This window comes from Pongo abelii, chromosome 3, assembly GCF_028885655.2.
Source record: "Pongo abelii isolate AG06213 chromosome 3, NHGRI_mPonAbe1-v2.0_pri, whole genome shotgun sequence".
NCBI classification, from domain to species: Eukaryota; Metazoa; Chordata; class Mammalia; order Primates; family Hominidae; genus Pongo; species Pongo abelii.
The window spans coordinates 131,377,364-131,394,787 of record NC_071988.2 but is presented as its reverse complement, the minus strand read 5'-3'; the positions used below and the strand labels follow the sequence as shown (position 1 = coordinate 131,394,787).

At 39.1% G+C, this 17,424-nt stretch overlaps 1 protein-coding gene across 1 annotated transcript in view; it reads right to left on the bottom strand.

The window, feature by feature from the left end:
- MCUB (mitochondrial calcium uniporter dominant negative subunit beta) overlaps positions 1-17,424 on the bottom strand; it is a 121,362-nt gene that overhangs the window by 25,243 nt on the left and 78,695 nt on the right. The window contains exons 2-3 of the mRNA XM_002815053.5: positions 2,580-2,655; positions 1,295-1,465 (exon numbers count right to left, since the gene is read on the bottom strand). Of these exons, the coding sequence (XP_002815099.2) occupies positions 1,295-1,465; positions 2,580-2,655 (247 nt within the window). The remainder of the gene's footprint in view (positions 1-1,294; positions 1,466-2,579; positions 2,656-17,424) is intronic.

Sequence of the window (17,424 nt, the reverse complement as noted above, 5' to 3'; positions counted from 1 at the left end):
CACATCTTCCACACTCTGCTTTATTTTTCTTCATAACACTTACTATTTAACATAATACATAATTTATCTCGTTTTTTTCTCCTCCTAAATATAAGCTCCATAAGGGCAGGAGTTTTTATCCCTTTTGTTCTCTGCACTACCTCTAGCATATAGAACAGTGCCTGACATACATTAGGTGCTCAATAAATATTTCTTGAATGAATCAATTAATCTCCATTTTCCAACTTCTCTATCTTTTAATTAATTTGGAACTCAGATAGGGAAAAAGTATGTTTACTTCCCTTTCAAAACGGCAACAGTAATCATGAACCTAAATAACTTTATTCTAAGTATTTAATATCATAAGAAAATAATGCAAATTTATTAATTTATCTATATTTGCAGCTGCTATATAGTGGGATAGGGTAAATATTTCTTTATTCTATTTAGAAGCAGTTGGTCTAAGACCATTTCAGACTATGAGAACATAAAAACTGTATTCTAAATTTTAAATGTCTAAATGACGACATACTTCTGGTTTTTTAAAAAATGTATATTCTTCCTAAGAACTAATTCTGCCAAAAAACATACTAGACTGTAATTGCTTTATAACAGTGGTGAATAAATTTTTTGTGTACTTTAATTATTCACTGGCTTATTTTAATTAAAACTGCATTTTGTTTTCTAATTATTCAAATTTTGCTGAGAATTGCATGCTAATGCCTATGCCACTAAGATTTTCTCACGAAAAACCTTTAAGGCTAAGTTTATAAAATAAGTAACTGAAATTTACATTAAATTTATTCCATTAATTTTTCATTCAATGAAGTTAAAAGTTTTTTTTTTTATTTTCTTTTCTTGGGATGGAGTTTTGCTCTTGTTGCCCAGGCTGGAGTGCAATGGCGTGATCTTGGCTCACTGCAACCTCTGCCTCCTGGGTTCAAGCAATTCTCCTGCCTCAGCCTCCCAAGTAGCTGGGATTAAAGGTATGTACCACCACGGGTGGCTAATTTTGTATTTTTAGTAGAGACGGGTTTTCTCCATGTTGGTCGGGCTGGTCTCGAACTCCTGACCTCAGGTGATCCGCCTGATTCGGCCTCCCAAAAGTGCTGGGATTACAGGCGTGAGCCACCACGCCAGGCCAAAACAGTTTTTTAAATAGTGTTGATGCATAAAAATGAAAGAATAAAGACCAACCATTTATTATCTAATGAATTAAACAATGTACTTCCTTCTAGAAAAGTAAAGAACCAAACAAAATTTCAGGAGGGACAGAAACCCTGGGACAAAGTTGTAAAATTATATACATATATACCTGCTGTGAAGATGGCTGCAGTTTTGATACCCTTATCTTCATTTTGTAGGTCCTGAAGGAATGAACCAACTGTTGACAACATTGGTTTGACTACAAATTGACAACGTTCTTTTCTAGATGGCAAGGTAAGTGTTACCAAGGGAAGGCCATGTCTATAACTAACTGTTATTTCTGTTAAGGAAAAAGAGAAAAAAAAATGGGTAAAATTTACTTTAAAAAAAAACACAAATACAAGAATTCTAGAAGGAATGCTCAAACATGAAATTCACAAGCCTCTGAAGTCCTGTAAAAATTTGTATTACTCCAATAATGCCTTCATTATACTACAGTTTACATATTCCCTACCATTCTATAACATTTTAGTGTAGCACGTACCACACTTTATTATCGGCTTAAAGTCTTCTCAGGTGGCCGGCATGGTGGCTCAGGCCTGTAATCCCTGCACTTTGGGAGGCTCAGATTGGTGGACTGCCTGAGCGCAGAAGTTTGAGAGCTGTCTGGGCGACATGGCGAAACCCCATCTCTACAAAATATACAAAAATTAAGTCTGGCATGGTGGTGTGCGCCTGTATTTGCAGCTACTTAAGAGGCTGAGCTGGGATGACGGCTTCAGCCTGGGAAGCAGAAGTTGCAGTGAGCCGAGATCATGCCACTGCACTCCAGCCTGAGTGACACAGCTAGACCCTGATTACATGACAAAGAAAAAAAGTCTTCCCAGGTAAACACTTAAGTTCTAGTTTTCTTGAGGACAGAAACTATTTCTTGTTTTTTTTTTTTTTTCTTTTTGAGACAGGGTCTCACTCTGTTGCCCAAACTAGAGTGGCACGATCATGGCTCACTGCAGCCTCTACCTCCTGGGCTCAAGCAATCTTCCCACCTCAATCTCTTGGGTAGCTGGGACTATAGGCATGTGTCATCACGCCTGGCTAATTTTTGTATTTTTTGTAGAGATGGGGTTTTGCTTTGTTGGCCAGGTTGGTCCCAAACTCCTGAGCTGAAGGGATCCGCCTGCCGTGGCTTTCCAAAGTGCTGGGATTACAGGCCACCACGCCCACCCGACTATTGCTTATCATCTCTAATTTCTCTGATTGCTAAGGTGGAAATTTGACAAAAGACAGCAGCTATATTATGGGAGCACAAAAAGGTGGAAGTGAACTCAATCGGGGTGGGGTGGGATGGGGATAGTGTAAGAAAAGTCTATTCTGCTCGAAACTCTCGCAGCTCTTTATTTGGAAGAAAGGGAAACAATTAACATGTGTATCAAATAAATGGTAAGAAAGCTTACCATCAGGTGGCACCACGGTACTATAATGGTGTGACTGGTAGTATTTCACATTTCCACACAGCTTCACACATAAAACCTACAAGAAGGAAAGATTAATTTGTTTTTTTTTAAAAAAAAGAGTGGGAAAGATGAAATAAGTGTCTTTATTTTACCGTAAGATTATTTTTAATACTATACGAAAAACATAAGGAAAAACTCAACTTGTCAGGCATCCCCAGGGTGAGCCTTTGGCAAGCTCACTGAACCTTCCTGGCTATATGCTTGCCTGCTACTATGTATGCTGTAGCAGTAGCACACCAGGACGGGATCCCCAAATTGGGGTATGAGGCCCCCTGAAAATCCTAGAGTTCCTTGAGAATTTTTACTTTCAGTATTTCCTTTCAGGTAATAATCTAAAACAAATGGATATATCTAGTCTAGATACGTGCTTCTCAATATGCGGTCCCCAGACCAGAAGCATCTTGGGGCTAATTAAAAATGCAGAATCGGGCCGGGCATGGTAGCTCACACATGTAATTCCAGGACTTTGGGAGGCCAAGGTGGGCAAATCACCTGAGGTCAGGAGTTCGAGATCAGCCTGACCAACATGGAGAAACCCTGTCTCCACTAAAAATACAAAATTAGCCGGGTATGGTGGCACATGCCTGTAATCCCAGCTACTCGCAAGGCTGAGGCAGGAGAATCACTTGAACCCGGGAGGTGGAGGTTGCTGTGAGCCAAGATCCCATCATTGCACTCCAGCCTGGGCAACAAGAGCAAAACTCTGTCTAAAAAAAAAAAAAAAAAAAAAAAAAAATGCAGAATCACAGATTCAGACCAGATTTACTGAATTCCAGTCTGCATTTTAACAAGATCCTCAGATGATTCACATGCACATTAGCGTTTGAAAAACACTGCTCTAGATCTGTGCTGTCCGATATGGTAGACACTTGTTAAATGTGGTTATTTAAATTAGTTAAAATTATGTACAGGCAGGACACGATGGCTCAGGCCTGTAATCCTAGCATTATGGGAGGCCGAAGCATGAGGATTGCTTGAGCTCAGGAGTTCAAGACCAGCCTGGCCGACATAGTGAGACCCTGTCTCCTATAAACAGCAACCACAAAAAAATTATGTACACAAACATTCAGAACCTCAGTCACCTTTGCCACATTTCAAGGGCTCAAAAGCTCCCTATGCCTAATGGCTATCTCACTGAAAAGCAAAAGCGCAGGAATAGCATATTTCTATCATCACAGAAAGTTCTATTGGACAGCAGTGCTGAGTCTACAACATCTGAATGACCACCTCACCACGGAACATGTTTTGGGGGCTTGCATTGGTGTTTGTGTTTACACAATTGCACTGGTGCTTAATGAAGACCGAATAATATCATGGTGCACTGTGTGAACAAAAATATTGTGGGAGTAGAAAGAACAGGCATTGGGGAATTGGTTCACAGGCATTTGGAACTCAAAAGGACTTGTACCAGAGAAATTGGTACCAAAGTCACAACACGGTGGCTGTATGATACTGATCCAGATTTTTTAATGCATCACCTTACAGTAGTTTATTAACAATAAGTTTGCCAGTAATTGTGCAAAGAATAATTCTTTTATAAACTGCATTTTTAAATTTTTCAGGATTTGAGGGTACACTATTAAAATAATAAATCAGTGGTTAAAAGTGTGTTCACTGTTTCAAAAAATAAAGATGACACTGACCCAAGTGAGGGTCCATTATGCTCAAAATTAAAAGAACCTCATCAATAAGTAAAACAAAACATTCAAATACATATTTTAGTATTAAACACAACATAGGCAATAAATGTCAACACAACATCGTCTTTTACATTAAGACTGTTCATTTGAGCTTTTTATTTTTTATTATTATTTTTTTTTTGAGATGGAGTATTGCTCTGTTGCCCAGGCTGGAGTGCAGTGGTGCAGTTTCAACTCACTGCAAACTCCACCTCCTGGGTTCAAGTGATTCTCCTGCTTCAGCCTCCCAAGTAGCGGGGATTATAGGCACCTGCCACCATGCCTGGCTAATTTTTTGTATTTTTAGTAGAGATGGGGTTTCACCAAGTTGGCCAGGCTGGTCTCAAACTCCTGAACTTGTGATCAGCCTGCCTCGGCCTCCCAAAGCGCTGGGATTACAGGTGTGACCCACCACACCCGGCCTGAGCATTATTTCTAAAAATGTAGCTCACTACTAAGATGAGAAGAAAAAGGCAGATGATGTCTTAAAATAGATGCAACTCTCAATAAATAAATATAGGTAGAAGTTCTCCAAGTGTAGATAATGGATATTACAATACCGTCTACTACTTTTAGCAAAACTACATAAAAATGAGACACATCAGAATTCTCTATCAAAATTCTTCTATAAAAATAATGAGACAGATAATTTTCCATGCATAAAAGTCAAATACACGAAGGTAGGGAGTAGGCCAGGCATGATGGCTCATGCCTATAATCCCATCACTTTGGGAGGCTGAGGCAGATGGATTGCTTGAGCCCAGAAGTTCGAGACTAGCCCGGGTAACATGGTGAAACCCTGTCTCTACACAAATTACAGAAAAAGTCTGGCATGGTGGCACACGCCTGTAGTCCCAGCTACTTGGGAGGCTGAGGCAGGAGGATTGCTTGAGCCCAGGAGGAGGAGGCTGCTGCAGTGAACCGAGATTGTAGCTACTGCACTTCAGCCTGGGCCACAGAGGGAAACCCTGTCTCCAAAAAAAAAAAAAAAAAGGTAGAGAGTAAAAGAGCCCCTCCCTTTACTTCTCTATAATCCTGGAAGTCTCCCCAGAGGTAACCACTGCTAGTGGTTTGGCATGTATCCTTCCAGATTTTTTTCTACACGTTACCTATCAAATTCTATGCTAGAGTCTGTATAATGCTAAAGACATATGAGTCAGGTTCCTAAATGCCATTGGTGATAATGCCTGCAAGAATCCAGGAATCCAGTTGGAGGCAATATAAAATGATTACAAAGTATCATTTAATATACTGATAAAGTTTCAGGTGTACTACTGAAGCAGTAACTGTAGCACCCACAAGATAGAGGCACCCACATGACAACCAGAAGATGCTGAAAGAAGGCAGAGTGGCCTGAGAAAAATAGCAGGGCTTTCTCAAGCTTTTGCATGCCTAATAATCACCTGGAAGCCTTAAAAACACAGATTCCTGGACCCCATACGCAGAGATTTTTAATCTAAAAGGTCAGTTTGTGAGGATTTGCATTTTTAATAAGCTCCAGAGGTAAACTGAAGTTTCAAGGGTGAGAACCACACTTTGAGAAGCTGGGCTTTAGTCAACCTCCCCACAATCCCCACCACCACATACACACCCCCTGCTGCCCCAGGCTTCGCGGCAACATGCTAAATTTCTGCGTAGAATCATTCTGAATTCCAAATTTTAGTGCCTGGTCAAGCGTTACTGCCTTTAAATGGAATTTGGTATCAGGGCAAAAGATGATTTGGGCTTCTCTTTAACCATGAAGTATTTTTTATTCCTGACCACAGAGCTCCTGAATCCCTTGGAATTTCCCGAGTGATTGGAGTTTCTGTGGTTTTAACAAGGTAACTCCTGGTGGGATGCTAGATGGCTTCAGGATGGGGCTGGTTGCTAGAAAGATCAAACCTTGATTAAAAGCCTAGAATGTTCAGTCCTATCTTCTCAGCCTCCAGGAAGGAGACAGAGGCTGGAGACTGAGTTAATAAAATCCATTATGCCCACATGATGAAACCTCCATGAAAGTCCCTACACAATGAGGTTCGGCGAATTTTCAGGTTGGTGAATGCAACCACATGTTGGGAGGGTGACATAATCCAACTTCATGAGACAGAAGCTTCTGGGCTTGGGACCTCTCAACAGTGAAAACTATGTTCACACAAACTGTACCTTGCTTTATGTATCTCTTAATCCAACAGTTTAGCTGTATCCTTTAGAATATCCTTATAATAAACCAGTAAGCATAAGTAAAGTTGTTTCCTTGAGTTTTGTGAGCAATTTTAGTAAATAGCTGAGGTTGAGGAGGGGGTCATGGGAACCCCTGATTTACAGCCTCCTGTGAGAAACATGAGAGGCCCAGGACTTATAATTTGCATCTTAAGTGGGGCAGTCTTGTGGGACTAAGCTATTAACTTGTGGGATCTGATGTTAAAACTCCAGGTAGATAGTGTCAGTATTGATTTAAATTGTAGGACACCCAGATGGTGTTTGGAAAGTTGGAGAATTGGTTGTTGGTATGAGAAAAATATCCACACATGTGCTGCCAGAGTGTTCCGTGGGTAGAGACAGATCATAGTAACCCATATGAGCATTGTGATTTTACCTATTCCTGAAAATTATCTTTTAATAGTCCAAAACAAGAAGTAACTGAGAGTTTGACATTCTATTGGCAGGAGACTAAAAGCGGCCCATGTGAAGATCAAGCTAAGCCTTCTAGTAGTTTGAGAACTTGATCTATGATTTTTTTTTTTTTTCCTGAGAGGGAGTCTTGCTCTGTTGCCCAGGCTACAGTGCAATGGTGCGATCTCTGCTCATGGCAAACTCCATCTCCCAGGCTCAAGCAATTCTCCTGCCTCAGCCTCTCGAGTAGCTGGGATTACAGGCGCCCACCACCACACCCAGCTAATTTTTGTATTTTTAGTAGACATGGGGTTTCACCATATTGGCCAGGCTGGTTTTGAACTTCTGACCTCAAATGATCTGCCTGCCTCGGCCTCCCAAAGTGCTAGGATTACAGGCGTGAGCCACCGCACCTGGCTGATCTATGATCTTAAGTATCACTATAACATTCAGGACAGGGATCTTATGCTGGTAATTTAAGAGCTGGCTCAGGCCACAGGAATCCAGTTGGAGGCAATATAAAATTACTAGACAGAAAAGGGTAAGTGCAGAAAGAAGGATAAATTCCTACTTAGAATCTGTAATCCAAAATTTGAATACATGAGGAATTAAATGCTAAGAAAAAAAAACAACACATTTATTTTGAAGATTAATTTACTTTAGAGAAAATAAAAATAAGAGTCTTCCAAAACTGATGTTAACATAAATTATATTTAGTGTCTTCACAAAGATAAAAGGGATAACTGGCTTCCAGAAAATGAACAAGAAATTATGATACTAAAGTTGGTAGAAATAAAACAAAAATGAGTGACTATGATTAATTAGAATTCCTGGAAACAAAAAAGGTCTATGTACATGTAAAAAGCCCATCTTAGGCTGGGCGCAATGGCTGATGCCTGTAATCCCAGCACTTTGGAAGGCCAAGGCAGGTGGATCACCTGATGTCAGGAGTTCAAGACCAATCTGACCAACATGGTGAAACTCCATCTCTACAAAAAATACAAAATTAGCTGGATATAGGGTGCAGGCCTGTAGTCCCAGCTACTCAGGTGGCTGAGGCAGAAGACTCACTCGAACCTGGGAGGTGGAGTTTGCAGTAAGCCAAGATTACACCACTGCACTCCAGCCTGGGCAACAAGAGTGAAACTCCATCTAAAAAAAAACCCAGCTTAATAGCCTAAATTCTAGTCTGAATAAAGTCAATAGAAAACGAATGAATTGGACAATAACTCTCCTAGGTGCAACACAGAAAGACATAGAAACTCTAAGAATACAAAAAGCAACTAATTCTCATACATTGCTGGCAAGAATGTAAATGGTAAAACTATTCTGGAAAACATTTGGCAGTTCTTTTTTTTTTTTTTTCTTAAGATGGTGTCTTGCTCTGTCGCCCAGGCTGGAGTGCAGTGGCGTGAACTTGGCTCACTGCAACCTCCACTTCCCAGGTTCAAGTGATTCTCCTGCCTCAGCCTCCTGACTAGCTGGGATTACGGGTGCACACCACCAAGCCTGGCTAATTTTTTGCATATTTTTAGTAGAGACGGGGTTTCTACCAGGTTGGTCAGGCTGGTCTTGAACTCCTGACCTCATGATCCACCCACCTCAGCCTCCCAAAGTGCTGGGATTACAGGCGTGAGCCACCACACCCAGCCTGGCAGTTCTTTATAAAGTTAAATATACATTTATATGTGACCCAGTAATCCCACCCCTAGCTCTTTACCCTAGAGAAATGAAAGCTTATGTTCATACAATTTGTACAAATGCCATTTCATTTCCTCCCACTAAAGCGCATACTCCCCAGGAGCAGGCAGGGACTTGGTCTGGTTCACTGCTGTAGCCCCAGCACCTAGAATAGCGCCTGAAACATAATAGGGGCTCAATAAATACATGTTAAATAAATGCAGGAATGTTTTCTAGATGCTAAGGAAAATAATTACCAACCTAGAATATTATGCTCAGGAAAATTACTTCAGGTTTGCTATGATTTGATTGTGTCCCCCAAAGCCCATGTGTTGGAAACCTAATGCCCAATGCAACAGTGCTGGGAGGTGGGGTCTAATGGGAGGTGCTTAGGTCATGAGGGCTCCACCTTCAGAAATGGATTGATGCCAATTATAAAAGGGCCTGAGGCTGCGAGTTTGATTGATCTTTCTCTCTCCCTCTCTTGCCCTTCCACCTTCTGCCATAGGATAATGCAGCAAGAAGAACCTGACCAGATGCGACCTCTCAATCTTGGATTTTCCAGCCTCCAGAACTGTGAACTAAATACATTTCTGTTCATTATTAATTACCCAGTCTATGGTTCTGTTACAGCAGCACAAAAGAGATTACAGCAAGGCTAAAAGAAATGAGTTTTTCAGGTATATCCAAGATTATGGCTTATTTCCACAGATTTTTGCTAAAGAATTTCTTCAGGAAGAAGAGAACTAAACTCAAGTGGAAGCTGAATAAAACAGAACACTATTATGAGCTGAACTGTGCCCTACCCCCTGCAAATTCATATATTGAAGTCTTAACCCCTAGTACCTCAGAATGTGACTGTACTTTAAAGAGGTTATTAAGTTAAAATGAGATCATTAGTATAGGCTCTAATCCGACATAACTGGTGTCTTTACAAGAAGATGTGATTTGGACCCAGAAGAAAGACGGTGTGAGGACACAGGGAGAAGACAGCCATTTACAAAACAGCCATGTACAAGCCAAGGAGAAGGCTTCAGAAGAAACCAACTGAGCCAACACCTTGAACTTTAACTTTTGGCCTACAGAAGGGTGGCGAGGAGGGTTTCTAAACAGTGGAGGGGCAATTAGTGTGGGTGTCATAGCCCAGATGGGATGAAGAGGGCCTCGGCATGGGAAATAGGCTCAGAAAAAAATGTTGGAGCCCAGCGGGGGTAAGAAAGCTATCTCTGCAGGGGAAGGAGTGGTAGTGGAGACGAAAGACTGTCACATGCAGAAGAAAAAAAATATATCAAGAATAATGGAAGTCAGATTTATCCTGTGCAAGAACGGAACTGCGATTATGGAAAGGGAGTAGAATAAACCCTGTAGTGTTAGATTGAAGTACTGGTGTGAATTCATGGTTTTTAATATGTAATAATGTAAAGAAATATAAATAAATGAAAATATAAAATTTTTAAAAGATGCGAATGTTTAATGTACATGTGTATATAAGTATAGAAATTTTAAATTTTACATATTTATGTTTTTATACTGACATATATATGTATATGTATATTCTCTTTCTGAGAGAGCCTATGAGCAGTGACACTCCTAATAATAAACATCTAGCATCTAGCTCTTGGCACCAAATACTATGCTTACCTAAGAGGAAGCAAGGCTCCTTGGAGAAATGGCTATTCTAGGGCTGGGTATGGATAAGGACAAAATGAACCTAGAGCATCTCGCTGTACTAGAAAGCAAGGAAGTGCTCAATGGATGATGGAAGACTTAACAAAAGAACCCAGAAGGCAGGTCAAAGAGTGTCCCTATGGTAAAATCTGGAACAATTTTTAGCATTAAATAATGATAGTAACAAATTATAATCCATTGAAGGAGATAGGAAACCATGAGTGTATTCTGACATAATTAAGTGAATAAATTTAAAGTTTAATAAGGAATGAGATATTTACACAGTTTTAAAATGCCTTCACACAAAAGCATTAATCCCAAAGGAAAAATAATAACTTCAAAGGGAAGAAGCCTGACAGATACCATCTTAAATGATCAAAATTAATATTATCAGTAATGGGGCAAGTTGAAATCATGCAATGAGAATACATGGGACACTTTTGAGATATTCCCGACAAAGATGCTATATAATCTGAAGCAAATCACAAGGAAATACCAGACAAACCCAAACAGAGGCATTCTATAAAATAATTGTAATCTTTAAAAGAGTCAAATCATGAATGTCAAAGAATGTTGTACTGATCCAGAGTGGAGGAGACATGACAACTAAATTAAACTGTGATTCTGAACTTCTGCCAATAAAGAACATTATTGGAAAAATTGGCAAGATTTTAATGAGGTCTAAAAATTAGACGGTGGTAATGTAGTAACATTAATTTTCCTATTTTGATGGTTGGTTGTCGTTAAGTTGGAGAATGTTCTTATGTTTCAGGGGAACTGGCATCAAGTTCGCAATGTATTCTCAAATAGTTCAGAAACAAAATAGTCTTCCCACTGTGGTTACAACTTTCTTTATGTTTGAGACTGTTTCAAAATCACACAATTCTGAGAGATTGGTAGGCCAGGGTAAAAAAAATTAATAATTCAAAAACAATAGGTTTAGAAAAACACCAAAATTACCATATACAGAGATAAGTGATTAATAACAAGGGGTCAAATATTAAACCTTTTTTGCATGCCAGTAGGAAACTATGGTTACTTGGGAAATCGAAAATAAAAAATTTTTTAAAGCAAAGACACTCCTGTACAAGTTTTTATTTAGAAACCCCAAGAATATTGACAATCCTCAGACATGTTAGTAAAGCTTAAAAGAGAAACTACCATACCCTGCAACAATCCTTTTTAGAGGGTTATTATTAAAATTCTGAAAATCTTACACAAACCCATCACGCATGCAGAGCTGAATTTCAAGAATTACTCACCAAAACTCAGGTCTTCCTTTTAGTTTACACCTCACCTCAAACCCATATTGGGGAGACTACCATTCCCCCCTTGATAGGGGGATTTGATAGTTTTGAACAAACAAATGGTATGAACCAAATCTGTTGCTTTTCATTTAATCCAGTTAGCTGGGCTGCTCCTCCATACCACACCTGGGTTCAGATTCCCCAAATCAGGCCCCACTTCTCAAATCTAAAGATTCTCAGGATGAATCCTTAGATTTAAGAAGTATAATGAGTCCTAGCTGGACGCAGTGGCTCATGCGTGTAATCCGAACACTTTGGGAGGCTGAGGCAGGAAGATTACTTGAGCCCAGGGGTTCAAGACTAGCCTGGGCAACAGGGTGAAACCATATTTCTATTTTTATTTTAGAAAATCATAATGAGTCCAAAGCAGGAAAAATGAAATTAACTCTGTCCCTGACACAATGTGATGAAACTACAGAACCCCAGAAACAAAAAATTCTTATAATGCCTGAAAAAAAAAGAGGTTGCCTACGAAGGAAAGCAATTAAATTCACATAAGGTGAATTAATAGGCGGCAGAGGCAAAGGAATATCTTCAAAGTTCTGAAGGGAAGTAACAACCAACCTTGAATTCTATAGTCAGATAACCTACCATTTTGAACAAAACTGAGACTGAGCGACTAAAACACGTTTACTGAAAGCATTTTGCAGGAAAAAGGAAATCAAACACATAAGAAAACAGGATGTAAGAAAACTTACACACCACAGGATGTAAAACTAAAAGAGAGAAAAAAAGTGTGTACTTCCAAACCAATAGAGATAAAGGAGTATAAAAAAACATTTAGCCAAATTATGAGAAGATAAGAAAGGAGAAAGAAAATGAGCAAAGGAAAATCAGGATGAACAGAATGCACAGAATAAGGTGGTAGATAGATATCCACATTTGTCTGAAATCACAATAAATGTAAACAGATTAAACTCAACAGTTAAAAGGGCAGAAGCCGTTGGATTTACAACAACACAGACTGAGGGTTTAACTACTCATAGGCTTTCATTGAAGGCACTACTCAGCTGTAGTGAACAAAATGTAACAGGAACAAGGAATAAGAATGCATGAGAAATTCTAAACAAGCAAATTGGTAAAATATATGCATAAAATGAATAAAAACTCCATCATTTTAAATGTTGTTTTCTGTGTCACTTAATATAGAGTACTTTTGTACTCCACAGAAACAAGAAATTCTTGTGTGAGGCAAGAAAAATGGTGCTTTTGGGGTTAGGCTGCTTTGTACACTCCTCAGTTACATAGTTGTTTTGCTTTGAAGCTTGTCTTTGGGTTCATTAGTTCTACATCCTGTGGTGCATCATGTTCTTTTGTAGAATCTCACACTGAGCGTCAAACTTTAATGATTTTTTTTTTTTTTTTTTGCTTCTCTGTACCAAAAAAAAAAATCAAACTGCTATATAGGAGCTCTCTTTTGATGAACTCTTACTTGTCTCTAGATATATGTATTTCCCTAACAAAAACTGCATTTTGTAGCACAGACTAGGCAGTTATCTTAATATTTCAGTCTCAGGTACTACATGAATCATCACTGTGAAAATAAATTTTTTCTTCTGGTCTGGACAGTCCAAGAGGAGTACTTAATCCACAACATGACTGAAACAGAACAGAAACAGAATACATATGGCCTTTGGCTAATACAGAACAGAAACAGAATACATACATACAATATTTGGCTAGTAGCCAACAATAACTTCCACCTACTGTAATTTGTCACCAGCTCCCTCTCAGCTAGGCTGCATTTACATCCCTTCTGAGAACTAGGCATTTAAGTCAGTCATCCCTTTGGAACTGTTCTCAACAGGACCTCTGAAATTATATTCTCGTATAAATGCATTTTCCTCCTTGTCTCTCTCTTTCCTTCCATTCCTTTCGACAGGACATTGGTTTTGAAAGCAGATAATGAAAGACTACAACCCAGAGAAAAGATGTTAGACAATTTTCCTGTCCTACTGTCATCTGTTAGAAAAAATATTGAAATATTTGGGTATATTGCCTTAAAAATACATTATTTATAATTAATAAACTTTTTCAACATCATTATGTGAATGCAGTTTCTTAAGATCTGTTTGTAATGGAAATACCTAGTACTTTTTCCTCTAGTTCAGATCACTTATGCCTGGAAGCCTTGTTTTACACGGTTTTCAATAGTGTGAAGCTGGTTTTAACAGCTACTATTTCCATCTGCCCAGTACCTCTTCCTTACACTGTCCCAACAGGTGCGGACACACAATTATGTGGGCCCGGTGCAGTTCTACATCCCTTTTACCATAAGGTGGTGGTTCAGTGGCACATTTAAAAGGGTGGGGGCTCCTAACTATTAATACTAGACTGTGGTCGCTTATTATGGGTATGACCTTAGATTACTTAATCTCCATGTGGTCCCTGCATTTCAGTATTCTAGCAATTAAAATATGGTAAATAAACTGCACATGGGTGTTTATAATGGCTTTGTTTATAATTGCCAAAACTTGGAAGCAGCCAATATGTTCTTCTTAGTAGATGAATGAATAAATAAACAATGGTACATCTAAATAATGGAATATTATTCAGCACTAAAACTAAATGAGCTATCAAGCCATGAAAAGACATGGAGTGAAATTACTATTTCACTTAGTAATAAATGCATATTACTAAGTGAAAGAAGCCAATGTGAAAAGAATCAGACTGTGTGATTCCGACTACATGACACTGTGCAGAAGGCAGAACTGTGGAGACAGTGAAAGGATCAGTGGCTGCCAGGGGTTATGGGAAACACAGGGATGAACAGAGCACAGAGGATTTTTAGGGCAGTGAAACTCTCTTGTATGATACTATAACGTAGACACATCACTACATATTTGTCCAACTCCATAGAATATACAACACCAAGAGTGAACCCTAATGTAAACTATGGACTTTGGGGGATAATGGTGTACCAATGAAGGTTTATAGGTTGTAATAAATGTACCACTTTGGTGTAAAATATTGATAACACCAGAGGCTGAGGGAGTGGAGGTAAACGACAGTATATGGAAACTCTTAGAGCTTTCTGCGTGGTTTTGCTATGAAATTAAAACTGCTGTAATAAATGGTCCATTAAAAAACAGTGGGGAGGGGTGCTTGCTTTGCCCCACTCTGTTATTCGCCAGCTCTTGTTCTATAGTTACTTCTATCAATGCTGAGTTACTTTTTTGATAAATTGATACATAAATACATTTTAATGAAAAAATATGAGAAACAGTAGTGTTTGCCTCATAGTTGGTAAGAAGATTAAATAAGATACCACATGTAAAACACTTAGCTATACAGAGAGGAAGAGAAGAACATTCCAGACAGAACACCCTGTGCTAGGTTCCTGAGGTCTAAGAAACTTGTCATGTTCTAGGAATTGAGGGAGGACTAGTAGGACCAGAGTAAGGTAAGCGAGAGGAGAGGGGAGTGAGATGAGACTGGTATGAGGAGCACTGTCTAAGTTATGCAGCATCTCATTGTCCACAAGCTTTTATTTTGTTAAAGTATAATAAAGATTTATTGAAAGGTTTTAAGTAGATGAATGGAATGATTCTATTTACATTTTAAAATCACTTTTCCTGCTTTAAAAAGGGCAGCCTAGAGGAGGGCAAGGGTGGAAACCAGTTTAGAAACTGGTTACAATAGATGATGGTGACCCGGTCCAGAGCACTAACAATAAAAATGGAGAGAAGCAGATAAAAGTATGCAGGTAGAATTGATAGCTTAGTGGAATCAAAAACAACTCCTGGGTGTGACTTCAGCAACTACGGAGATGGTGAGTCAGTTACTGCATGGGGAAGAGGGGGCCAGAGGAAGCTGTTTCATGGGAAAATCAAGAGTTTTGCTCTAGATCAATTTAGTTTCCCATGTCTGTGATTATGTAAGGGTAGATGTTAGTCAAGTATTTGGATATTCTACTTTGGACCTCAGGAAAGGTCTGAGCTAGAAAGCTGAGGGGCTGGAGACAGAAACCAGATGGTAGTATGCTGAAGAGTGAGTGGGAAGTGATGATGAGAAGACAGCCACTCTAGATGAACTGAAAAGTTTGGCTAAGGGGAGCACATGAATGGGGCAGTAGCTGGAAGGCTATGTGGTTATTGGAGGGTTTGGGACTTTCTTAAGCTGAGAGACATCAGAGTATATTTGCATGCTGATGTATGTACTTGCATAGCGTGAGAGGTAGTGAGAGAGTGACAACTGAGGGAGTAAAGGGAAAACATCTGTTTGTTTGAGAAAGCCTGAGGGACACAAGATGGAGAGCATCTGAGCAGGGGGACTGGCCTTTGAGGAGGAAGACCGCTGTACTGCAGGAGGAAAGGAAGAGATGGTAGGTAGAGATTGAGTCTACAGATTTTATGGTGGGAAGATGAGAGTGGTAAGAGCATGCACAGTGGGTACACTGATCAGGCCTCTCTATGCAGTGAGTAGAGAAAGTATAAAAGCAAGGAAGCGTGCAACAGCATGCCACGTTCAAGCAACTGTGATGGGTTCAGAATGTCTGAAATAGAGGGTTGGGAGGTGGGTGGTGCTGCGGATGATAAGCTGAGGCTGGAGAAGAGGATACAAATCAACTCATGGGAAGTTTTTTTTTTTTTTTCTTTTTTAATGTTTCTCTTTGCAATAGAGGTCTTTAAATCTAGAAGTAGTTAGACTTTACTTGATTTTAGAAGACTGGAATAGATATAGATCTGGAATGGGTTGGTGGCGGAAGCCAGTTAAGAAACTGTTAAGATAATCTAGGGGAAATAAGAATCTGAAGTAGGGCAGTGGCAATGGAGGGGAGAGGATAGGATGGATTTGAGAGATCTGTGTGAAGGACAACCAGTAGGCCTTAGTGACAGTTCAGTTATAACTACTGGTACAACCTCTACCAGCTGATTTTAAGGAACATTAATTTAAGATAACTTTTAGCCTTCTAGTTCTAATGATTAGTAGTGGAGCCAGTTTATCAAGAAAAAGAATAAAGGAGACAATCAGGTCTATAGAGGAATAAGAAAGAGCTCAGTTCAAAAACTGCTGAGTTTGAGGTACCTGGGGACTATCCCAGTGAAGACATCTGTTAGATATGTGCGGGAGTGAGTATAAGGGGGAGGCTTGTTGCTCCAGGAATGCCGAAGTTTGTGTTATTGTTTGAGCCCAAACCTTATAAAGATATGCTTGTTTAGGTTCAGACTACTACTAACCTGGGATTATGTTGAGAAAAACAACATGAAAAAAAATTCCCCAAAGAAGTTTGATAATACATTATCAGGATCCTAAAGCTATTCATACTTTATGATCTCATCATTCCAAAATTTACCCTATAGAAATAAAAATGCAAACAAAGATTTATGTGTAAAGGTGTTTGGAAGCAATTTAGGTGTAATGGTGAAAAACTGCATACAATGCACAGAAAATAAACTGCAAAGTATACATCAATGTTAACTGTAATAATTTAGATGATAGCGTTATTGGTGATTTATTTTCTCCTTTTAGCATGCCTGTGATTTACACATTTTCTAAAATGAGAATGTGTTCCTTTCTAATGAGGAAAAATGAAGGTGGAAATATTATATAAAATGGAAATGCCTAACAATAGGTAAATAGTAAACTCTGTTAGATCCACAGCACAAGATGTGATAGAGCTATTTAAATTACTTTGTTTATGCAAAGTTTTTAATGAGGTGGGTAAATGTTTAGAAAATGTTAGCAATCAGCCTTTAGTTGACTCTGACAATGTGAGCATATCTATCTATAGACAGATTGGCATAAAAAGTCAGGAGTTAGTGGAATTGTGGCTGCTTGTTTTTTGTCTTCTCTATTTTCCAAGTTTTTCAAAATGACTTTTATTATATTTCCTTCATATTTTTAGTTTTGTTT